Below are 25,428 nucleotides of genomic sequence, written 5' to 3'. Positions count from 1 at the left end.
CGTCCATGTACTATATCGATGTCCTTGGCTATTTTGACGTCCAAGTGTAATTTTCGCTTGTAATTAATTAACTAATTATAGCTCATGAGCCAAATTTTTTCCACACCACGATCTCACCATGCACTATCTAACACAATCAAACTTTTCCACATCTACCTTTACTGGACGACACAATCGTGCAGACAAGTTTTTCGATGACGCGACATAGCCATATAATGCCTTCGCATTAAGAAGCTGTCTGACTGACGCGCTCCCGTTGCATTAGCATGCTTGTGTATGCTTCGATTTTTTTCCGAATGCGTGGACAGCTACATTTCAACGTTGTCCACAGAAAACTGAGGGAGACTGAACTTTCTTCGTTGTAGCCGCTATTTCGTTACCCCTAGATAACCCACGGCGCAAATTCGCAATGTTGCGTGTTACTGCGTGCAAAGAGTGCCCACCGACATTGCTCACCATTGTTCTATTTTTAATGCAAAGCGAATCAGCTGCTGGCTTTTTTTTTGCCTTTGGTATAGAAAGGAAAGGAACACTCCGCTATATTAATTAAATGAGGAATTGCACTTCGTTCAACACAGCTGTTGAACTCATAAATCATGGTGACATTCAAAAGGGCTAACATTTCTTTGAACTCTGTATTTCGCTACAGACTCTTTTATTGCATTGGAGTCTTCTTTTTATGCATTTGGGTTACAACCAGTGACCGAGTTAAAGCTGAGAAGTGTTGAGAGCTATCACGTCACATGCTAGTCGAATGACTGTTGTCGTATGCTAGGGCGCAACATATCTGTAACGCCCAGAGTTCAAAATCTTTTCTTATTTCATCGCAAAGCGCAATATTAGAGCTAGCACGCACATAATTCTTTGCATGCTTTCTCAGAACACGAAAGACGCGGTTTACAGTCAACAAGCGAAATCCCTTTCCTCACGCGGAGCACTACGAGATGGAACCGAACTTTTATCTTTTTACATATTTTTTTCAGTTGCTGGTCCGGTATACAGAAGGAGGCAGCACGCAGTTACGCTACGGTTCGTAAGCGTTCGTAGTTGGACTATGTAATACTCCTACTGTGCTCCTATACGGCACGCAAGCCCAAAACTCTTTCGTTCAGAACTTCTTTGATCGCTTCAGTCCAGAAACTCCGAACCAAACTCAAGTTTCCCAGTCAGTATATGACGGCTAGCGGCGCATCGATGGCCTCATTTTCCGTTCCTTGAGCATCCCTGAGCAGTTCACCGGGACGCCGCAAGGAGCGTGACTGTCGTGGTTACGCCACCTGGCGTGCAGTGGCGCAATCAGTTAACCTTCGCTTACGCAGTTTGCCGGATTTTGGTGGCGCTACCAATTAGCTGAGCACTCAGCTATAGATGGCGACTTGCGCGTTTTATTTTCCATGTTTCGGGCATTCTGAGTAGTTCCTCAAGTGGCCTCACTAGAGAGTTCTAAACCAATCCTGGCGCCGGATTGCGATACGTGTGTCCTGTGGTGAGCTTCGGAACTGATGCGATCAAAGAGTTCTGACTTTCGTCTTGAATGACGTCGCCTTAGTCACCTGTGACATTGGTACATACGTGTTGCATCGAGGAATAAGCTGCCACTTCAATGGCGGCTGTGCTGTGTATAAGTGCCGGTAATAAAGCTACGGGCAAGAGAGAGGCAATGTGGCGATAGCGTGGCGCGTGTGAAGGCTGGGTTGGCTGATGTAGAGTAGCACGTTGTTCAAAAAGCATTGAAAAAGGCAGAAATAAATAAAAAAGAATCCATAAAACAAGTGATGACGCAGTATTCCGCAGTTGACACGAAATGACGAAGGCGGTAACAGCTACCCTCACAATGCTACAATGCATTTCAGGTGATTTTTTCTCGGCAACGGGATCTGCTAAACCAAAGAGAGGAGGATTTAAGGGCAGGTAATTCTGAGCTAGATCCTGAACTACAAATCCCTCGTCAGTTCGAAAGTGGGTGAGGTGGTGCTAAGTTGGCGCTATTTTGGGCGGTCTCAGCTATGCAGGGTCGCCGTTGAGTCGACGGATGGAGTATCGGATTGGTCAGTCAAACTTCAGGAACGTGAATTTTCCTGCAAGCCAACCAATGAAGCCTCCCCTGCTTATTATGCCATGAGGAAAATTTTCGAATGCAATTCTGCGGTCTTGAATTCCAGCTGGACCTCTCCAATACGGTTGGCAACCATGCTTCAATCATGATAACTTCACGTACACTACAAAAGAAATGAATAAATTTAGTTATCGTGCATAGGATACATTCTACATTGGAAAGGCTTAGCTATCATGACTGACTTTGGGGTGCGCGTGGTTCATACAGGACCTGGAAATACGAGTTTCATGCCAGCTGGAATGCTCCGTACATGTGTGGAATGTTCATAACTGCTCTCTAGCTTCCAAAAGGTTGAGGGAACACAGTCCTAATTATGTGAACCTGCCACGAGCGCTGATTAGGACGACTTTAATTAAGAAAATAAAAAAATCGTGCCCTGTAACACGAGAGAAAGCAAATAATTCGTGAGCATGCAAACAAATAAAAGCTGTGTGTGAGAATGCAGGTGATGCATACGTGTTCAGGGGTTCTCGCAGTGCAGGCTTCAATGCCCGAAGAACAATGGTGCTCTTGCTACTAGGGTCGAACTACAAGCAGTGCTATTGCCAGCTCGCGGTTAGAAGTGAAGTGGGTGATCTCCACTCTAAGGTAGTATTGCCGAGGCCTCAACGCGTCGAGGAAGTGGACGAACCTGAGGGTGCGAGCAAAACACGCACACACACAAAAGAAGAACAGAAAACGAACTTAAAATAAGTAAAGAAAAACAAAACAAGAACACTGTTCTATATCTATTCGTGATGTCAAAAGTTTCTAGAGTGGAATGGCATCGAAGCAAAACAGTGGACCCAGACATCTCACGCGATAAAGTTGAACAAACGAAAGAGATCTTCGCTTCCGCACTTTCTGAGTGTCGCATCTGTACGTACACGAAAATGAGAGCAGTAGTTTTGTACATAAATGTGCAGTAAAACTTACCCGTGATAATAATACTAAAACGAAAAAAAAATCGCCTTTTACTCATGATAAAAACTTCACAGCCTCAAGAAATATATCATGTTTGAACTTAACGCATATGCGTATGCTGTAAATTCGTAATTATTAAAGATGTCAGAAAATAACGCCACTAAACTTCCTGTGCTCCATAAGCTTAAAAAGCTTTTACCTTAAATACTATGCACGATGCCCTTGTATAAGTTGCGTCCTATGAAAGGAAGGAAGTGAGAATGCTTCAAGTAAAAAAAGAAAGCACAAACAGTATTCCACAGAGACAGAGAGAGAGACGCGAGAATTAAAAGATATACGCAAGGTAAAATAAATCACAGCACTTTCAAAACTCAGCAACACTTGGAGGAGAAGTTGAGAAACTTACTTGTTTCCTGCATATTCTTTTTCTTTCCTAAAGAGTGAGATAGAGATAGAGTTTGGTAAGGTTCCTATAGTCACTCGGGGTCCCACACAGTTCACGGATCACAAGGGTTCAATGATTGGTTGGTTGTTGGCGACACCACCGCACGGAGCAATGAGGCACGTGATGAGACGCGACAGGCTGCACGTTGAGTCTCAACGGTCACACGAACGCTGCACGGTTGAACAGAGAGAGAGAGATAGCGACATTGGGCGTCGGCGAGGTTAGGGATTCCAGGACAGAAGGACGAAGAACCTTACGACATCCTGACCTTCTAGCCGCAGATATAGAGATGGCTTGGAGAAATCTGAAGTCATGCAAGCTTCCCAGTGCCTTAAAAATCTGTTTAACAGCACAAAGACTAGATTTTTCTGTACTGTTTGCTTCTAAGTAGACAAGAGGCCATGTTTTTGAACATTTCTTTTCACAATTCGCATATCTGCCCCTGCACAACCGGTAGCTACTGCTTGCGACGTCACGGCCGATAACAAGACACGTCATTCGCCACTTACATTATCAAATTAGAGGCTGACCGATAGCAAAGGGTCAAAGATAGGAATTGGGAAAAGATTCGTTGCAGAACACGTCTGTAGGATCCGAATAAAAATTGCGTTTTCTCGTTGAATGAAATTTAGCCTCGCCTCTGATCAGAGTAAAGGACTAAAGCAACGCTTGAGTATTTTGAGTTCAACTTTCCAAGTTTCAAGAGCATTCGAAAACAATTCAATGGCCTTCGAAAACGGATCCTGGCTGAAAATTTGCGCAGCTGAGTCAATGATTACAATGATCATCGTCAGAAGAGCCAGGTTGGTGGAAGGAAAAAGACCTGTCCAGAAATTTCCAATTACCCTTGCCCTGAGGCACAACACTACTATTTCGCGTCACTCGTCGTGCTGTACTTCGTATCTGTTTTGAGCACCATATCCGCAAGCGTAAGCGAACGCTTGTAGTGTGGTCTTGTTTAGCACCTGACTCCCCAAGTCACACAGTTGCCGTTTGAATGACTACATCGTTATGCCACTTCTCCTGAGAGACATAAAACACAACACGGTGGATTCGGAATGTTAAAACCCCGCAAGGCCGTGCATTATTATGTCTGGTTCTCCGTCCTTCCGTCACTGTCATCTGCCTGGTGTACAGTGTGAGGATAATCGAGTTGAGCGAAAGGCCGGGCGGAAGAGCGGAAAGAGGCAGTACGGTAGTGTTCTGGTTAAGCGAGCCGCCAAGAGATGGCGCGGACGCCCCTGAGGGTTTAAAGTTACTGGAACTCTTTATGAGGGTTGAGTGAGCCAGGCATAGCGCCTCCTTGCCAGTTGTCTCAGGGGCGGCCAACGCTTGGCGGCTTCGGAGAAAAGAGGAGACTGACAGCACCCTTTGGGCGCCGGCGGTCTGCCAACTCCATCTTCCTCACACCGTGACCCCCTCTTCAAAGGACTGAAACTATGGTCCCACTACAGCCGGTGGATTCTCTGGGTTGCCCACGCGCGACCAAACGTCGCAGTCTTCAGAGTCACAGACTGGCGCGCACGGCATTATTGCTGCTTGTCCTGCGGCGACGCGTCCTTGCCGGGAAGTTGGGTGCACTCCGTGTCCTGCTCCGCGATTTCACTCTCGAGCATGGCACGCACCGCGGCAGAGTCTGTGGGGGCCGTCGTCGCCTTGTCCTTGGCGCCCTCGGACGTCGACGCTTTCGTCTTGTGGCTGGACTTGCGCTTGAGCGAGTGGCTGCGGCTCTTGCCGCCGTCGTCCCTGGAAGTCTTGCCGCCGGCGCGCCTGGTACACGATGACGTCGACGCTTCGGGCCCGCCGGCGGTTGCAGCAGCGGTGGCGTCCCCGGCCTCCAGAGGAGGGTCTCCCCTTGGTGGCGAGGATGGTCCGCTTCCTCCGCTTCCCGCGCTCTTGAGCAGTTCCATGAGGTGATCATCTATCCTGGACACCTTGGTATGCAGCCTCTGGATCTCCATCTTGAGGTCTACTCGCATGTCCATCAGATTGGCCAGGAGCTGCTGATAGTCGCGTCCTCCAGCCCTTGGAGACAGGAGGCTCTCGGAGGGCTGAGACGGCGGTGCTTCTAGAGGAGGTAGCGGTGGTGGCCTCTGTGGAGGTTGCTGCTGTTGTTGCTGGTGCTGTTGCTGATGAGGAGGCGGGTGCTGCTGCTGCTGTTGGTGGTGGCGGGGCGGCGGGTCTTCGGGCTCACTGCCTTTGCCCGGGCTCGAGTTTTCGAGCTCGGCCGCTTCCTCGATGGTCTCGTGCTTGGAACTCATACTCTTAGCCCACTTGGAGAGGCCCCTTAATGGAACGGCGCCGTTAGATCCTGAGCCGGACACGGCAGGTCTTGCCGGAGGCACCAGCACGGTTGTAGGGGCGGGCAGTTCCTTGGGAGGCGCGGCAGGGGCCGCGGCCGCCGGAACGCTGGGCTTGACGGTTACCTTGAGGGCCAGTATAAGATAAACAGCTTAATCACTACATGAGCCTAAACATTTTGCCACAAAAACAAGAAAAGCCGCATTAGAGTTTTGGTTTGGCCTTGCTCATACAAAGCGGAGTGAAGAACCGCGAACAGACAAGGACAAACGAAGACCTCGACTATTCTCACTGTCTCACTCGACGAGGACAGGCTGGCTGGCTGATGACTGGATTAAAAGGTGGTGTATTTTGCAGAATATTTAAAGCCAGAGGAGCGAGCACTTGAAACCATATAGAAGATATGTTCACTTTCTTGCACCTTTCACATTCTAGCGCAAATATGACGGATTTTGAGGGAAATATAAGTTAATATGGCTCTTTTTATGCGTCGACGTGAAAAAGAGGCTAGAATGATGGCTGAACAAAACAGCGTCAAACTACTCTCTACAACCAAGACTTCAAAATAATGCTGCGAGATTTGTGTCCAATAATTACAGCTTCTCAACTAGTGTCACGTCTCTTAAAAACCACCTTGGCTGGGGATCTTTAGCTAACCGTAGGAAACATTTGAGATTACAAATCATGCATCGCATCTATTTTGGAAAGCTGAGCATTGACAAAGACCGGTATCTGCTTCAACCTCATTTTTTTTCTAGACGAGTTGATCATCAGTGGAAGATCCGAGAGATTAAGTGTCGCACAGATGTTTATAAAACCTCGTTCTTTCCACGGACGATCAATGAGTGGAACAGGCTACCAGCCGGCGTCACTGAGTGCTGCACGGAAGGTCAATTCCGCGCATTTTTATCTGATGTGTGAGGTGGCGCGCAGTTGTCTTGCGCGTGTCTTTTTCATTTCATTAGTGTTATTTTATTTCTGGAGCGTGGTTGTCTTCCTTCAGTGCATGTTTTTTCTCATCTATTAGTTGTGTGATTATATTTCTGTTATTACGTGTATCTTTCGGCCAAATGAGCAGATGTTATTGTGTTTCCCCCCCTGCAATAATGCCCTTGGGCGCTGCAGGTATCTGTAATAAATAAATAAATAAATAAATCACAGGACGCAAGCAAGACGTCCAAATTTTATCCCTGATCAGGTCGCGATGTGGAGATCTAAACAAAGATCAATCGCGTTCACGCGGTTACAAGAAAAAAAAAACATTATGCACAAAAAGACAAACAACAGCGTTAAGCAATAGAATGCAGTAACCATTTATACTGCCATCCGCATATGCAGGTGTCGGATAGATTTATTTGCTCTTGCTCCAGTCATGCTCCGGTGCTCAACATAACTACACTTCAGCGCACACAGTCATTGCGGGGAATGCGAAACGATTCCGACAACGTTTGAAACGCAGCGCTTTACATAAACAGAAGATGCTTGAGTATTACCATTTTTATTGGGGATATAAGCAGAACCGAATCAGTACAGAAAAAAACAAATGGTAAACAGTTTTTACTCTATTGTACACACCTACAGGGTGATTCTCAGGTAAAGCGAGCAGGTATTTTTTCAACTTGTGATTTCACAAAAAGGGGTCTTACACTTGTGTGAGCACTGAGTATATTATATGGAAGCTGAACAACTTTCTGAAAATCCGTCGAGATTCAAGGATACGAATTTAAGAAGCTTGTACCTTAAGCATGCCAAGTTATTTTGCACTAGCATTCAATAAAGAGGCGTAATTGCCGATTAGGGCGGCAGCGATGTTTACGTTTCTCCTCACAACGTCATAGGAGTGTGGAGGAGCTAAGCAATGACGTTATAGATGGTGAGATTACAAATTTCCGCTGCCTTCGAGCACACCCTGATCTGATCTCGGGCAGCAACACAAACAGTAATGGCTGCACGCTCTAAGTGCTCGGGGATGGCCTTGCCTACAGCCTAGCAGCAGCGCCCCCTGGCTTTGCCTGAAGAATGCGGCATGCATGGAAGAACCCGTCGCGCCGAAGCCGCACCCGTACCCCAGCCGGTAAGTCGGAAGCCCTTTTCTCTTTGCGAGGATTATCTCGTTGTTGTTTTGTAGCTAGCTGGCCCGCTATATACTATTTGCATGAGCAATAAATTATACCTGAGTACATGCGTTGTCGTTCCCATTCGTTACCTTGAGCCGGACTTCTGCACGATCAGCGAGCGATGAGGCCTCTTCCGCGGGGCGGAAGGCTGACTCCCATATCCCCGCATGCGTTCGCGGTAAAGCTATAGAAGACCCTGTACATTTATTAGCCGACGATGCAATATGCGGCGTTCGTGATCTTGCGTGACCTTAAGCGAGGGGTGCTGACGCTAGGGACCGGTCTATTCCTGCAAGCTCGCTTGCGGCGCTGACGTGTCAGCAGTTTAGTTTGTTTTTGTCTTTTTTACATCTTCATTTATTTCTCTTTCGAGGCATAGAACTGTCAGGTACTACAGCGGGGGCCTTGTGGTAGAGCATCCGCCTCACATTTCAAGAGATCTGGGTTTGATCTCCAAAGCCGCCGGGTACTCATCGATTGTCCAATGTGCACAAGATTTCTCTCGACCTGATGCTCGGTTCTTCGGGGATGAAAGTGCTTGGGAAAAGGGTGTTGGGCCAAACCCTTGCGTTGACGGATCAGTGATTGGTTCCTCCGTCAAAAAACTTAAATTCACTTGTGCGGTAAAGCCCACTGGTGATTTGAAGCGCTTCGGATCGCAAAAAAAAAAACGCCAAAAGCGGGCTTTACTACACGAGGCGAGTTTAAGGTGTTTGACGGCAGAACGAATCACTGACCTGTCAACACAAGGGTTTGATCCAAGACCCTTTTTTCCAGCATTTCACCCCAGAAAAACCGCGCATCACGACAGGAAAAAGCTTGTACCCGTTGTACCCTGTGGGTAGCTGGTGGCACGAGGGTCGAACCTCGAACCTCCCACATGCGAGGCGGACGCTCAATCCACTGAGTCAAAATTACCGGCGCGGTTCATGGGCACACGTTAGTAGCAGATGCAGTTTCCTGGGTGCCAATAAAACATCATGGGTTATTCGGTGCTTTCGGTTGCCGCAATAGAATGGTTAATCAGTCATTCACCACATTTTGGAACAGCTGAGGCTCCTTGTCATTGGGTCATCAGCTACTCACGGGCCCCGGAAACACGAAAGGAAGTCAAGTTCCGCGTAAGCCCTGTTTCGAAAGCTGGCAACCACGGTGCGCTCTAATACCTGGTGAGGCTGCGCGTTGTCCGCCGGCTGGTTCTCCTTGTTGTCACTGCCGGTCGCGACGGAGTCCGATCGCAGCGCCGCCCAGCGGGAGAGCTTGGGCGCGTGCGTGGAGGTGGGCGGGGCCTCCGAGATGTGCACCACCTTGGCCGACGGCTGTGCCGAGCTGTCGTGGGTGCTCGCCACGATCGCCGGCACCTGGGACGCCGGACGGACCTGCGCGCACATGGAAGACACCTTTTGTAGCAGTTCGCTTCCCTTCCTGGTCAGCTGATTTGGCCGAGTGATTGCCGCAATACGGCAGTGTTTCCGCGTTTTGGACGCGAACCAGTAGGAATCTTTATTGAACTAAGGAGATTGCAGGAAGTTGCACACAGTTTCTATTCTTTTTGTGCGAGAGCATTAGGAGTGCCCTGACGGCAAATAGGCAGTGGCTTAGCTCGGCTATGCCAGGTTATGCGTAGCGTGAGCGCAGCTCCACGGCGCGATGCGCCTGCTCCCCTTTGGAACGCGCGTCTGCCAGGTTTATGACGTCATGGATCTGGAATGTACAGCTGGCGGGTCTCCCCCGCGCAGCGGCGGCGGCTCCGGCGCACCAGCTGTGACGTCACTCGCTCCTCGTGCATGCGCAGCTTGGCTCAGCCACTCTCACGCGAAAATGCTCAACCACGGCAAGTGTAGCTCACGCTACAAAACCATCCGGCGTTAGCGTCTGTGTGAAGCCTCCACCTGCCATACGTGGAAGGTGGCGCTGAGGGGTAGTTCCCGCTCTCAACCTGCCACGCGCTATAACACCGGCTATAACGAAATACCGGCTATAATAAAACACCGCCTATGATGAAACAATGGTAATAACGAAACGCCAGATCTAATGACACACCGGCGATAGCAGCTGGTAAGGGCACTTCAGTGATAGGTGATAGGGATTGTGTTATAGTGACGATAGCGGCTTAGTGACGTTACACGCAGCGGTAGTGGTAGTAGTGGTACAATTCATACTCCAGCCTGCAGACCAATAGCACAAAGGAGGAGATTTAAGGTTGAAAAGAATGTTCTCGCGTTTCCTCCATACCTGTCAAATTGGCAGCCCTTTTTAGTTGTAGTACGGCAGCGCTCAGGTCAATGTCACCGCAAAACCGCTCTGTCGCTAAACCGGTAAAAAATATACTGAACTTCGGGGGGGGACTCTGTTGAAGACGGCTTAACACACCTTTCGCCTAAGGCGGAGTCTTCCTCTTTTTTTTTTTTTCGCGCCAGGCCAAGTGGAGCTTTTCCTGCCTTCTGTCTTAAAGGCAACTCGAGAAAGTGCCTTCAGGCTTTCTTGTGTAATGCCAATGACATCTCTTTACTTTTTTTGGCCTAGCTCAAAAGCCGCGAAGGTCGGTAAGCGAATGGGCGGGAGAGGTCAGAGATGAGTGTCTGCTTCGAGGGGCTTTTTAAATAACATCGAATTAACTTAGCGAGATTCCTATCGTCACCTCTATGAGATAGGCCGAGTTAGGACTTGGGATAGTTGTGTGTGAATTTTGAGTTACATCAGGAGAGAGCTTATTTGAGCCAGCTGATACATCTCAGAATATAGACCTTTGCAATAAGGGCTCCCTGGGTGCTGCCATAAATAATGTTCACTGGACTGTCGGGAGCACCCCGAGCTAGCACTATGGAAGCGGCGGCGGAACCGGTTTCCGACAGTCCAGAGAGGAGGAGTTTCGACCACTCTCTCGCCTGATGCAAAGGTCTATGGAACGAAACGAGGCGCCGAGCGGTCCCAATGAAAAAGGACGGGGTGGGGCACCGGCAGAAGACAGCGAAAACGGACAGCGCCTCGGTTTATCTGTTCCCATCTTCCTCTCCTTTCCATTGGTTTCGTCCATTTTCGCGGATTGGGACAGGATGGGACAACACGGCCGAAAAACACCGGAATACCTAATTCCATTCAGTATTGCCAATGCTGTAGCATATTAGCAGCTGTTGAAGCTTTTACCGAAAATGACGTCACTTCCAGTGCGGTGACGTTACTTCCCTTCAGCCAATGGGAATGCGCCGGTTTGGTGACGTCCCTTCCATCCAGCCAATGGGCGAATTTTACGACTGAAGACACATTACTCCAGGAGGCTATAATGCTATCGCATTAAAATAATATTCAGAACATCACGTTCCGTTCTGTTCTCTCTGCATCTACATACTCTGAGCCATAAATGGAGAAAATGGGGCTTACTTCAACACTTAGCACCCACGAAGAATGCCTAGTCCGCGGAAAAAGACTAACTGTGGCTGAAGCCCATACGCAGTTATTCTCTAAGGGAGCAATGGTTGCATGATTAGTGCGTAGACAGAGTACCCCCTGGCTGATGTTCCTTTTCGGGTGGTCTCTAAGGGAGCAGTGATCGGTAATTTACGGACTAATGGCTGCGGGAATGCAGTTAGTCTCCGCAGGGCTAGCAACTGTCACCTTCCGCTGCGTACAAAGGGAGGCTCACCAGGGCGCCCTTCTCGACGTCGGGCGAGGGCAGGATGGCGAGCGGCGACGCCGGGGACCGGTGGTGGTCGCCGCCGCCGGGTGTGGTGGCCGCGCTGGCGGCGGCCGAGCCGTTCTTGCGGAACTTGGAGAAGATCTTGCGCACCAGGTGGTCCTGGGACAGTTCCTGGAGCGGCTCGTGCTTGCGCCGCTCCGCGAGCTCCTTCTCGCGCTTCACGTCAGACACCTTGCGGAAGATGAGCTGCGACACCGACACCGCATATAATTATTATTTTTTTTTATACGAGCTGTTTGCCATTAGGCATAATGAAAAAGGGAAATAAAGTTATGAAAAGGAGTGCAAACAAGCGTCGCTTAAAAAGCAGCAAAAGTTCGCGATAAAGCGATTATCTTGAGTCCACTTGTGATAGTCGTCTGCAACGTCCCATCGCAGGCCAACCTTTCTTAGGAAGCGTCGTCTCACGGAAGCTGTAGCCGGGCAAGTCCACAGCAAGTGTTTACCACAGGAGACAACGCACACGCTATGCGACAAGCGAATGGCGCTTATCTGGCGCAGACGATTTCTCTCGGCGTTATGCCGTTATGCCACGGAATCTCCAGAACACTACAGGCAACGAGGGCAAACGATTAAATGAGATGAAGGAAAGATAACAAATAAATATTGTTAGAGTCACTTAATTATCTTACGTGTTGGCAATGCGATATCATTAGAGGCTGCTAGATGCCTTCACCGGAAGGGATGTCACTTCCGGTCTGGGGACATCTCTTCCCTGCAGCCAATAGAAATTATCCGATCTGATGACGTCACCTCCCTCAAACCAATAGGAATTATCCGGTCCAGGGACATCACTTCCCTCCAGGCAATAAATGAGAAGATAGGGAGTTGAGATACAACAAAATGAGGCAATGAGGTAATAGGGCTAATTATAGTGAGAAGACAATTGGTTTCTTGACGCCGATGCTACATCTAGGCTCTGAGAGACTACAAAGCAGAGTGATGAAAAGTTAGGCCTTCAGGGACTTACTTTTAACGCGCACAGAGGTCTCAGCGTGCGAGCGTTTCCGCATTTAGCGTCTCCGGCGTCGAACTTGTTATACCATTAACATAACGCCATAGCCACTGAGCTGCCGCGGCAGCTATGCGGACATTGATGAAGCGACAGTCCACTACGTAACTTACACAAGAGACAAGCCTAATCAGGCTTTGTTTTCTTCCATTTTGGACATGTATGTTTTCTAATTAGGCCGTTAATCAGCACATGACAGTATCCGCGGAATAGTTCATAAGACCTACAGCGTAATAAGGAACCAAACACGCCGTTGTTATCATTGAAGAGAAGAGCGCAATCGTAGACGTCCTTAGATGTTCATAGACACTGCCCGGTCTAATAAAGTAAATGAAGTCTACAAGCGCAGATATCACTGGGTAGGTAAAGCGAAACTACGCAAACTACGCAGCACACGACGAGCACACGTAACACAAATGCTTCGCCCAAACGCACTTAAAAAGAGACAAGAACCCGCGAACTGCGATGCACCGAGAGCGATAAAAAAAGGAAACTGCGGCTTGACACGCGGTTAGCCGATGGACTGCCTGAAATAAAGCTCACAGCGTGGTCCGCGTCCAGGCTCGACGTAGCGACCAAGCGAAAACCTACGCGATGGAAGCGCGCGAGCCGCGGTCGCGGTAAACGGCGTACCGATCAATCGATACCCCCGGGCCCGGAGCGGCTCTCAACGTCAAACGCGCCCAGGTATATAAGGCAAACAGAGCTTTGGACGGCAACAACAGTTCCTAGCCGGACGTGTCGTGTTTTGAGACAATTACGGGACGACCAGGTCGGGTGACGCATATGCAGCCCCAAACATTCATATGCGAGTGGCTCGTTCGTTATTTGGGAAATCTTGTTATTAAGTCCACGTCTGCATTGTGTTCATTGAGTAACACCCATTCATCCCTCTGAGGCACGACGTCTATGATTCTGCAGACGAATTTTCACACTTTCTTTCGAAGCCTCTTCAGCTGTTTACATGAAGTTAGTAATGCCGGCTACATCTGAAATCACTTCTGGACAGAATGGTATGGCCATTTCGTGCCTAGAAAGGAAATAAAACGCTTTTAAACTACAAGAAATAAACACTATGTTGCGAAGTTCTATGATGCGCTTAGAAAGTACTGTCTAGTGCTGTAACTTTTTTTGTTTCTTGCGCTGTGGAACATTTTACTAAAAGACACTGCAACTGAATTTTCGTTGAGGAAACAGCATGGAATGATAAAAAAAAAACAATAATTTGGTGTAAACATATTTTCTTGAAGAAGAGCGGCTATATTCCATGAGCGTGAAAGAAAGCGGAAAGTGTGAATTACTGAAGGTTTTGAACAATTCGTGTGATTCTTGTGAAATAGGGAGTTAGAAGTTTACATACGAAAAAATTCAGATTTTTTGTAAGCAGTAGAACATAATGCGTGTCTGAAAGGATCGTAAGTACCGTTCTTCGCGTGTCTTTAGCTTCGAAATTTCTCGATGGTCATGCATGGAACTAATTAAAAAAGAATGCGTTCGACAGACGCAGCTTCGGCCTGCCGTAATGCGTTCTGAATGTATAGTACCACGCAGTCGCACAGGGTCGCACGCAGTCGCACAGGAATTTCGCACAGGGTCTATGTTCTAACATCTAGCACTCTGATTTCTACCGAAGCTTGACAGTTAACTGATTGTCACTCCAGTTGCGCAGTTATTGAGAACTACTTAAGACTCTGCAAAATAAAGAAAAGAAAGCGAACAGGGCGGCACAAATAGCTTAATGCGCGACTCATAGGAGTCGCCTCTGTCTGCTAACCATGAGAAACTATGGAGTGCAGTAGTGGAAAAAATGAAGTACTCTGGCAACTAGGGCGCTGTGACGTCACCGAAAATCATTCGTACGCCTTGGAGTTCACGTTGCGCAAAGACGGAGTATTAATGACAACGAATGGAAGTAGCGGAAGAATGATCAACATAGCTGGGGATCAACATATGATGATCAACATAGCTGGGGATAATGTAAAAAATGTGGACGGAGAGGAAATGTGCGATGTTCAGGAGACATGCACGTATCTTAATTAATTTGGCAGATCTAGTATTAAGATGCTCATCACTAGCTCTGTCAAGCACAAATCCAAGTTTTCGTCGGCTTTCGTGGAGGATTCTTGCTAAGTCTACACAGGAAAAGGTGCAGCGGCAGTGTCTTTGGGTTAGAAGAATGGCCTGAGGGGCGAGTTGGTGCATGATGAAATGAACGGCGGCGCAACAAGGACACTTGTTGTCCCCTCAAGGTGTCCCCTCTCTTGTTAAGTGTCCTTGTTGCGCCGCCGTTCATTTCTTTGGGTTAACACACGAAGAAAACCGCGGAATACTTATCGTACTGGGAATCAAAATATCGGTCTGTGGGCTTCCAAGATTGAAGGATTGGGCTTCACAATGGCAGGGTCTAAGGAGCTGATCGCGATAACCGATGAACTTCTATCCAATTGTTTGTTAGTTTATATCTTTACCAAGAACCTCGGTATAATTTAATAAGCTGCATTGAAAAAAATAAAATAAAACAGCATGTTTAGGTGGTTGTTCAGTGGAGGTCAGACCAAAGTAATTGCGTTCATAACTCGAAGAGGACCAGGCCAAGAAAGCGATGAGGCAGACAGACTTGGGCTCCGCCGACCTCAAAGCCGGCTCGCAACACAGGTGGCACAACCGTATACTTCCGTCACGATTAAGAAAAAAAATAAGAGGAAAAACAAGCAGGAAGTTAAGACGAAATATCCAGCTGCAATTATAGGTTCAGCACTAGTTTTATGGTACTCGAGAATGTGTGTTGCCGTTTCAACGCTTTCTACTGCGGCGCCGTCCACTACACGCGCTATACAACGAGGCCTCATTTAACGCGCCCTAAGAAAACGATAGAAACGTATGCCGGCGGAAAGAGCAAGACGGCTTCAGCGAACAGCAAAACAAGAAAGGGTGACAGGAGGAGGAGGAAAGGTCCCGCAGAAAGAGGACAGACCGCGCCCTGCGAGGAGAGAGAGAGAGAGACAAAGCGATGCATAATGGAGGCAACACCTCCTCCCCCATCCCAATCCCTTCCGTGCGATGAGGGGGAAAAGAATCCGCCTTGCGTGCGGCGTTCCGAGCGGCCCACGCATAGGGAATCCCTTTAGTCGCCGTCGCCTCGACTACATAGCCGAAGCGACTGGGGCGGCTGCTGATACGATGAAGGCAAGGACGTCCCTCGACCATGGCCCTGTTCTCTTCGCCCGTCGACCATGGCCCCCTTTCTCTTCGCTCGTCAAGGTAGAGGGAGAGAGAGAGTATGGGAAAGAGGGAAAGAGTGCGCCGACATAGCCGAGCGATTCGGGCCAGGGGTGCGACGGCGGACCGGGTCAAGGGCCGGAGAGACGCCGCGACGCGAGCTTTTGGGTTGATCGCAGTGCGTCTCGCTCTCTGTCTGTGCTCTTCTTTTCTTTTTCTTTTCGAAAGGGTCAGGTCAGTCGGGGCAGTCAAAAAGAGACGCCGTCGCTGGTGAGAGCTATAAATAGAAGGCGCGATGCGAGGAGCCGTAATTACGTGGAAGCGACGAAACGAGGCGACACGTTCTCGCGAGCTGGTGTCCAAGAGGAGGAGGAGGACAATATCGTTGCTGTCGCCGCCATCAGCCTTTAGTCGTTTAGCGGAGAAGAGCGGTGAAGGTTGTGTCTGTGTCCACGACCACAAATGACTGTTAACTGACCACCACCGAGCTTTTGAAATGATGAACCATCCCGTCCTCTCTTCTCCTACCCCCCCCCCCCCCCCCACCTCCCTTCTATTTTTACCCCTCGCAAAATGACCGCTCTGGTTCGTGCCGAGTAATTCAATTTGCCCTCATTCTGCTCATTTAGTTGTTCCGAAGCACGTGAAGCGTGCCTGCCTTCATTGTACAAAACGTCAGGTCCGTCTGAGGATTGAGTTTGTAGAATTGAAAAATATATTTGTGTTCTCGAGACGAAGATTCTTACACCTTTAATATCGGTCAGCCTGCTCGCAGTCTTTTGATATTACCCACGCTACTGAGGTAGGTACTTTTATTTTCTTGTCTTCTAAATTAAAAATGGCAACCTTTAAATAGTTTGGCAAGTTTGAAGTGTTTGTTTTACTTAATTTTCTATTCTGCTAGACTTAAGAATTCTTGCAAAAAGCTAGTGTTGAGTAAGCATCAGGAAAGTTTACAGGTTACATTAGCACAGTGCAACTGTTCTTATATGAATCACAGAATATGTACATACATTAGTTAATATAGGATAACATCTCGGATTTAATGACATGTTATCAAGTGAAAAGCTAAGACTTACTAACCACGAAAGAAAAATTACGCATTTATAAAACCACACTATTTTGGGGAAACAGACAAAGTAGTTATGTTGATTCGTTCGTTCTTAGTGGTGACGAGCTTAGCCAAAAATTTGGATCTTGGCGAGTAACATCTGCTACTAGTCATTTCTTTTTATCTTTACATTTCCAAGCCTTTGTCGATCACATTATATGGCTCCTTCACACTTCAATGAGATGACTTAGCGTCAGGTACTCTTTAGAGAAAATCACGATTTCGAACGATTAACTTTGTTGCGTATACTTGACTCGCAGTTTTGTAAAGTTTGCTTTGCTGCACTGTTATCTAATATGTGGCAGTGCACGCTTTACAGGAGCTTACATTACACAGGATTCTAAACGTCCAACGAGCAGATGCCCGCTAAAAACAAACGTTCATTATCTGCTGTTTAGTTCGTTTACACTGTGCTACCTTTTAACCTATATTAACCCCGAAACGCATCTTAGATCTTGTCTTCTGTGTGGGCTCAGTAAAGCAGATAATATCCCCACGATGACGTTGCTTTTAATTATTTCCGAACCTGATGCATTTCAAACAAGTTCAAGCTGCTCAAAGTATGTGTTCTTTTTAGAGCGCAGCTCTTTGGCGTCCGTTCCTGGGTTTCGCGTCGTCGTCGGCGTCGGCCTCGTAACCAGCTCCGCCCCCCTTTCATCCCCCCAGCGCTATCGGCGTCAGCGGCATCAGTCAGTCGCTGCTATCTCTTCCCTCCTCCCTTTATCGTGTTGTCCGCTTGCTGCGCGCGCTTCTGCCCCCATCGTTTGCCGCTGGGTGTACACGCCGCCCCCCTCCCCCCTCTTCCTGCGAGTCTCCGGTTGTCAAAGCGCCGGCTCGAACTTAATTCCTTTCTTCGCTCCTCCTCCAATGCAACCCCTGTGCGGTGGCAATCAGAGAGCCAGATCGGTGGCGGCGGATCTGTATATGTGCACCGCCCGAGCCGAAATTGCGAATACGTGTGAAAAATAAAAAAAAAATTCTGTGATAGCGCATACATGTGTTGCTCGATTTCTTTGCCTCAATCTATCGAAAAGGTGAAACAGCTTATTTGCTGCGCTCAAATTTCGCATTAGGAAGTAACGTAATCGTCGGTATTTTTTTTTTTCGGGGACGAAAAGAGAAACTACAGGTAACTCTCGGAAATTTGGCCTCAAAGGAGGTCGATAATTTGTTTCAGTTAGGCGGAGCTTGAGGTAAAGGGAACGCTTTTAATACTCGGTGTTGACCAAACCACCAACTTGGATAAACCGGAAGTTCGAGTTAAGCGAGTTTGAACTAAGGGAGCACTGCGGTGTCGAGTACGGAGGCCGGCGCCGTAAGCTCCTGAAAGCCAACCGGATATGGCCATCGCTACTAAAGTACAGCAACAGGAAAGAGAGGGAAACGAAGAAAGGGAGAGAGAGTGAAAGATACACTCACCCTGTGCCTGAGGTTGTATGTGAGCAGGAGGTTGCGCGCGAAGGAATTTGCAAATGCGTGGTAGAAGTTGAGCACTTCGAGCAGCTTGTCGCGCTTGATGGAGTGCAGGTCGCAGTAGGTGAGCGCGCGCACGTTGGCGCACGACTGTCCGATAGTGGGTTCCTTCCAGAAGGCGTCTCCGAAGACGTCGCCCCGGCCGAGGATGGCCACGACTTCGTCGTCTTGGATCACTTCCAGCGAACCGGCGACCACGAAAGAGAGCGTGTCGATGCTCTCGCCCGTGTGGTAGAGCAGGTCACCGGGCGCCGAGTGGTCCATGCTGAAGTACATGGCCAGCGCGCGCAGGCAGCCGTCGCTCGCGAGACGGAAGGCCGGGTGTTCGTTGAACACCTTGCGGTTCAGGTGCACGCAGATGTCCGCCGTCATGTCCTGTGCACGAAGGCGTACGACGATCGTGAATACATTTCACAGGTCCGAGGAGAACGTCATTCATTCATTCATTCATTCATTCATTCATTCATTCATTCATTCATTCATTCATTCATTCATTCATTCATTCATTCATTCATTCATTCATTCATTCATTCATTCATTCATTCATTCATTCATTCATTCATTCATTCATTCATTCATTCATTCATTCATTCATTCATTCATTCATTCATTCATTCATTCATTCATTCATATTGTAAACCATCATTTGAGGCTCGTGACATGGTGGGTCAAACAAAACAGTAAAACATCCTAAAGCTTCAAACATGAAATATTATAAAGAGCTTAAGGTCGGTAACCTTAACAGCGAGCTTTAGCTTGGGCTCAACACTAGGCTCTCTCCATCAAATGCACGAGGAATGCATGAATGTTTTAATTTCTCGTTGCATTGGCTTAGGTGAGAGAAGTCGCATTAAAGCAGAATGATAATATATCGATGTTCGCAAGTTTAACTTGGATAAGTTACTTTCTTATTAACGTTTGATGATAATCGTGGAACTTTAAGATACAAAAATTTAATTTTTACGCCTGAAGCATCTCAGCAGAAGCACACACGCAACTTTTACAAAGCATACCTGTTAAAGTATTTGGAGCAGATAACATTCTCGAAGTAAATTGCACAGTACGTGAAACTGTTGCGTCTCTTATGTAAGCTTTGAGAAATACGTTTTGTGTTTGTAAACTACAAAACCAAGTTAAAGAAGCCGATTTTGACAGTTTGAAGAGTTATTATGGGTTTACTTAACGTAATTCACATATCTGTTTTCGAAACGGGACAGCAATTGTGAAATTTATGACCGAAAGGCTCAAATTCAGCAGTGTTCGATAATCTGTAATATATAACGGACGGCCTCAATAAGTACTATCTCGTAAACATCGATTTTATTTTTACCTTTCATTTTAAATGCAACAGTCTTTATCGAAAATAGTTCACCAGTTGCCGAGAAGTCCTATTCTACGTTGCCTCGTGTTCGGATCGAATTTCTCAAGGTAAAACAAAATATTGAAAAAAAAAATTCCGGTTCGGATAGCAGTCGCAGCTGCGAACACAAGTCAGTACCTCAACGCAGCTCAGTATCTAAGACTGTATTCGAAATGGGTGCCCCAGCGCGGACTTATGCGTGGCGGAAGGGACTTTCATTGCCTTTCACTCAGGCAACGCTCACATCACGTGCCAAAACACCGCGCTGCAAATACAGCACAGAATCAAGTTTGCTGAAAGTGTTACTTTCGTACCTACTTTCGTACCTAAAGATAAGCGCATTTTTGTTCGCGGTATATTTCCGGCGTGGGTCACAACGCTCAGTAGCAGTGCAGCTCGATGAATTCATAGTTATAAATTATAGAAGAAAGATGCGAAGAAAAAGGAAAAGAGAACAAAAAGGGAAGAGAAAGAAAGGAAAGAAAGGAAGGAAACAAAGAAGGAAAGAAAGAAACAAAGAAGAAAAAAGAAATAAAAGGAAAGAAAGAAAAGACAGAAAGAAGGCGAGAAAGGAAGAAACAAACAAAGAAAGAAAGAAACAAACAAACAAAGAAAGAAAGAAACAAAGAAAGAAAGAAAGGAACAAAGAATGAAAGAAAGAGAGAAAGAAAGAAAGAAAGAAAGAGAGAAAGAAAGAAAGGAACAAAGAGAGAGAGAGAACGAAAGAAAGAAAGAGAGAGAGAAAGAGAGAAAGAAAGAGAGAGAGAAAGAAAGAAAGAGAGAGAGAAAGAAAGGAAGAAAGAAAGAAAGAAAGAGAGAGAGAAAGAAAGAAAGAAAGAAAGAAAGGAAGAAAGAAAGAGAGAGAGAAAGAAAGAAAGAAAGAAAGAGAGAAAGAAAGGAAGAAAGAAAGAGAGAGAGAAAGAAGGAAAGAAAGAAAGAGAGAAAGAAAGAAAGAAAGAGAGAGAGAAAGAGAGAAAGAAAGAGAGAAAGAAAGAGAGAGAGAAAGAAAGGAAGAAAGAAAGAAAGAGAGAGAGAAAGAAAGAAAGAAAGGAAGAAAGAAAGAGAGAGAGAAAGAAAGAAAGAAAGAAAGAGAGAAAGAAAGGAAGAAAGAAAGAAAGAAAGAGAGAAAGAAAGGAAGAAAGAAAGAAAGAAAGAGAGAGAGAAAGAAGGAAAGAAAGAAAGGAAGAAAGAAAGAGAGAGAGAAAGAAAGAAAGAAAGAAAGAGAGAAAGAAAGGAAGAAAGAAAGAAAGAAAGAGAGAGAGAAAGAAGGAAAGAAAGAAAGAGAGAAAGAAAGAAAGAAAGAGAGAGAGAACGAAAGAAAGAAAGAGAGAGAGAAAGAGAAAGAAAGAGAGAGAGAAAGAAAGAAAGAAAGAAAGAAAGGGAGAAAGAAAGAAAGAAAGAAAGGAAGAAAGAAAGAGAGAGAGAAAGAAAGAAAGAAAGAGAGAAAGAAAGGAAGAAAGAAAGAAAGAAAGAGAGAGAGAAAGAAGGAAAGAAAGAAAGAGAGAAAGAAAGAAAGAAAGAGAGAGAGAAAGAGAGAAAGAAAGAGAGAGAGAAAGAAAGAAAGGAACAAAGAAAGAAAGAAAGAGAGAAAGAAAGAAAGGAACAAAGAAAGAAAGAAAGAAAGAGAGAAAGAAAGAAAGGAACAAAGAAAGAAAGAAAGAGAGAAAGAAAGAAAGAAAGAAAGGAACAAAGAAAGAAAGAAAGAAAGAAATATGAGAAGGAAGAGCCTCTGTACCTTGGGGCAGTAGCTGAGCACCTTCTTGGTGTCGATACCCTTGCTCATGGCCCAGGTGGAGACCACGTAGTCCATGACGCGCTCGCTTAGAGCCCGCGGAACCTCGTGCAGCTTCATGAACTCGCGCACGTTGTTCAGCATTTCGTGGTAGCGCGCTGTCGCTGACGTCATCTGCTGGATGATAGTCGTCACGTGGCCGAAGATGGTCGCGTACAGCAGCGCTGTGAGCCGGAAAAATTGGAGTCACAAAAGCGGTACCACGGGACGAAGACACACGTAAGTACCTACTGAACGTTCTGACAGAGCTGCGCTGGCATGATCCTGCACGACCGCGTCTCTGTACGAACCGTTCGTTAAGCCTTTACTTTCACTGCGATTTAGGCTCAGTCTCTCTTGTACGTTGTGACAAGGGTCTTGCTGTGAGTATATATGACACTATAACGCGTTAGACATGTCCATAAGGAGTCATACACTTCGACCATGGCCAGAAAAGAGCTATGTCACAGTTTCCGGCTGGTACTTTTCAAACGAGGAGTGAATGGGTAGTTCATACCATGTACTGGAAAAAATAACCTGCCAGATACAGAAGAAGGAGACAAAAAGCTCGAATGGCTTATTCATTAAACCAGTTCAGGTGTAACATTCATAGCGACATTCAGTCACTCTGAAGATTCTTAATTATGGTATCAACCTGTAACAGCGGCTTAAAATACTAAACCAATTAGAAAGCAGGTTGCATTAGCTCACCTCCGATGATCATCATGCATATAGTGAAGACTTTCTCGTTGTCGGTCTCCGCGGCCACGTTGCCGAAGCCGACGCTCGTCATGCACGTCATGGTGTAGTAGAGTGACGTCACATACATGGTTCCGCGGGGAGGCCCGCCATAAAGCTCCGCCTTCAGGCCGTGGTGAGAGTCGTTCACGTAGCGGACCTGCGGACGCCAGCGGACGCCGTCAAAGCTTTGCCCCACCCATCCTTTGGATCTCCGCACAAACTCATGCCGCGATTTGCTTTGGTCTGTGTTGCGATGTGCGGTGGAAAGGGTAAACTTGAACAAATCATAGTCATGTTACAAACTTGTTACGCCAGCGGTAAATGGGACAATGTTCTGTGATCAACGTTCTTAACCCTAGGAGGCATACATTACCTGCATAGAACTCTTCTCTATAATTCTATTTTGGCGTTCTCTGTGGAATTCAAATGATAGAACGGCGAGATTTAATTACAAGTATTAGCGGCTGCCGTTCCCTGACTCGCCACAAAGACACTGACATCAAACATGCGTAATTTGTTTACTTAGAGACTGAATATGTCTCAGCGACCGTCGTATGCTAATAGGAAGAAGCACAGATGCACACTAGGATTTGAAAAATTTGTAGCTCTTGCGCAGCTCGGGAAATGGGCAAAGAAATACTGCATTGCGCATGAGCATCATTCGTCTTTGTCCTCCGAGGTACATTGCCAGACACACTTCTCCATTACGCATTACAGTCCCTGTCCTTTCGATGTCACGGTTCAGTGATCTGTTAAACTGACACCTTAAACAAAGTCCTTCCACCCTTTTATTTCCTGCTCCTTCTCACATATCTCACCACGATGTGATAAAAACTATGGGGACGCTTAAGTCACCTTAAGAGTGACAAGCGATAGCTTAGATTTCAAATTTGTCTTAGCTTCTGTTGCAACTTCTCTGAGTGTTTTCGTCCGTTTCTCTGCAATTGTCGGTCCATCAACCGCCATATTCAGACTGCTAGATACAGTAGCAGGTATCTGCTATGCCATCACGGTGCCGAAATTTGCATGCATCACATTTTTAAAGTTTTTCATTTCTATCATCTATCTAGATTGCTGTCTAGCAACTAGGCTGCTTACAGCCAGGCGTGCAGGTTGTGATAACGTCACGTGACCTCTCGTGAAAAATCCTTAAATTGATTGCCAATGTAGGAAGGATGTGATGACGTCACAATAACACGTGACTTCTTCCGACCAATCAGGGTTGTGCGTCAGGGCAAGGTGTGATGACGTCACAAGGTCACGCGACTTCTATCGTCCAGTCAGCGAATTTTGTGTCGGTCATCGGCGGGGTGCTGATGGGACGATTAAGCCTAATGCCATCGCATTGGCAAGGGGCGCAAGTTGCACAGACGTGCCTTGAACTGCGACTGCGTCACGTTGGCGAGCTTCCACAGCCAGCTGAACTGGACGCCGTTCTCGGCGTCGCTGCGGCCGATGCTGTACCAGATGCAGGCGAGCCAGTGGGCGACCAGCATGTAGAAGCAGAGCAGCAGGATGAGCATGGCGGCACCGTACTCCAGGTACCGGTCCAGCTTGCGCACCACGCGGCCCAGCCGCAGCAGGCGCACCACTTTGAGCGCGCTGAATAGGCTGCCGATGCCCTGCTGGTCCTCGCCGTTGTCGAAGGCGTTGAACACGTCGTACGGCAGGCACGACAGCAGGTCGATGGTGAACCACGACTTGAGGTAGTTCATGCGGATTATCTTCGGGTCGGACACCACCTGGACAGAGACAAGAAAGCTAAGATAAGATATCGTGCAACCCATTCATTGCTCTCATTGTATGTTTACATATATCTGTTCTACCATTTTTTTGTTGTTTTTGTTTCAACATCTTTGGCTTTGTTCATATATTGTTCTATGTACTTACTTCGCCTCCCCCTTATGTAATACCCAGTAAAGTGTCCTTAAGGGTTCAATAAATGATGATGATGATGATTTCTACAGGCGGTCTAGGCATGCACGGCGCTATGTAGGCGAAAGCTTATTTCGAGCTTCTTACAATGTAACTGAATACGTGTATGATCGTCGTCACCAGCGAGAATGGCCTTAATGAGGCTGTCATCCTCAAAAAAGATAACCACGAGACGCTCCTTCACTGTGATTTTTAATATGTCATGTTGTCCCCATTGTGTTCGATGGCAGTTTTACTGTATTACTCTATTATTTAAGAGTGAGGAAAAAAATTAGGGGGGCACTTTGTTGACTTAAAGTACGGTGAGGCGAAAGCCTTAAGCGCGGTGTTGCTGCTTGTGTCCCTGATGTGTGGTTAAGATGTTAATTAAGTACATAATTGTTCGTGAATCTTAAATGCTGGAGACCCTGGAGAGCGTTTGGGAGGCATCCGTCTGATTCGACGCCTTTCTGCAAACACTCTCCAGCGTCCTAGACAAGGAGAACCACATATGCGTTGGCACGAAGTAGCGTAGCCATCAGTACGCTCGGCTGCGGAACGGAAGGATGGTGGTTCGAATCCCATCGTGCACAAAGATATTTTTTCTGGTCTGAATAGAAAAGCGTGACACCTCTAGTGCCAACCTTCTGTCGACAACGATGAGGCATTGAAGGCTTTCGCCTTAATAACAAAAAACAAAACAAAACAAGAAAGACGACGAAGAACGCACCTCCCCTCCGGGTCCGACGAACGTCGTGTGGAAGTTGAGCACGATGTCGATGAAGAAGATGACGTCGACGATGGAGTCGAGCACGAGCAGACTGACGTCCTCGCTCGTCTTGTTCTTGAAGGCCACGTTGTAGGGCACCATGATGGCCGTGTAGAAGGTGAGGCACAGGATCACCCAGTCCCAGATGGCCTTGAAGGCGCAGTAGTGGAGCAGGATGTGGGGCGGCGTTTTGGGCGCCTCCTGGCGGTACTGGGGGAGCACTTCGGCGTTGAGGCTCATCATGTGCGCGATCTGCGACTGCCGGGAGGACACGCCGCCGGCGTCCGCCTTGATGGCGGCCGGAAGGTGAGAGGAGAACTGCACCAGCACCGACCGACTGCGGGTCACCGAGCGGGCCAGACGAGCGAACTTGCTCAGGCCTGCTGCGAGGACCGCGAGGTCATTGACCCGGCGGGGCAGAGGAGCAGGGGATGGGGGGTAGAAGAACGGTTAGCGCCACCATCATCATCACTATCATC

At 47.3% G+C, this 25,428-nt stretch overlaps 1 protein-coding gene across 2 annotated transcripts in view; it reads right to left on the bottom strand.

The window, feature by feature from the left end:
- Window positions 1-2,831: 2,831 nt before the first annotated feature.
- LOC149332115 (potassium voltage-gated channel protein eag-like) overlaps window positions 2,832-25,428 on the bottom strand; it is a 142,980-nt gene continuing 120,383 nt past the window's right edge. Inside the window, exons 3-10 of one of the 2 annotated variants that reach the window (XM_089557063.1) lie at window positions 24,911-25,332; window positions 23,643-24,008; window positions 22,237-22,423; window positions 21,490-21,710; window positions 18,341-18,769; window positions 11,526-11,765; window positions 9,049-9,261; window positions 2,832-5,890 (exon numbers count right to left, since the gene is read on the bottom strand). In XM_089557063.1, coding sequence (XP_089413189.1) covers window positions 4,994-5,890; window positions 9,049-9,261; window positions 11,526-11,765; window positions 18,341-18,769; window positions 21,490-21,710; window positions 22,237-22,423; window positions 23,643-24,008; window positions 24,911-25,332 — 2,975 coding nt within the window. In that variant the 3' untranslated portion in view covers window positions 2,832-4,993. The remainder of the gene's footprint in view (window positions 5,891-9,048; window positions 9,262-11,525; window positions 11,766-18,340; window positions 18,770-21,489; window positions 21,711-22,236; window positions 22,424-23,642; window positions 24,009-24,910; window positions 25,333-25,428) is intronic. The other variant, XM_089557064.1, reaches the window with a different exon arrangement.

Source organism: Amblyomma mixtum, chromosome 8, assembly GCF_055824585.1.
Source record: "Amblyomma mixtum isolate Tamu chromosome 8, ASM5582458v1, whole genome shotgun sequence".
Lineage (NCBI taxonomy): Eukaryota > Metazoa > Arthropoda > Arachnida > Ixodida > Ixodidae > Amblyomma > Amblyomma mixtum.
Note: the sequence above shows the minus strand (reverse complement) of the source record. Positions and strands in the feature narration are given on the sequence as shown.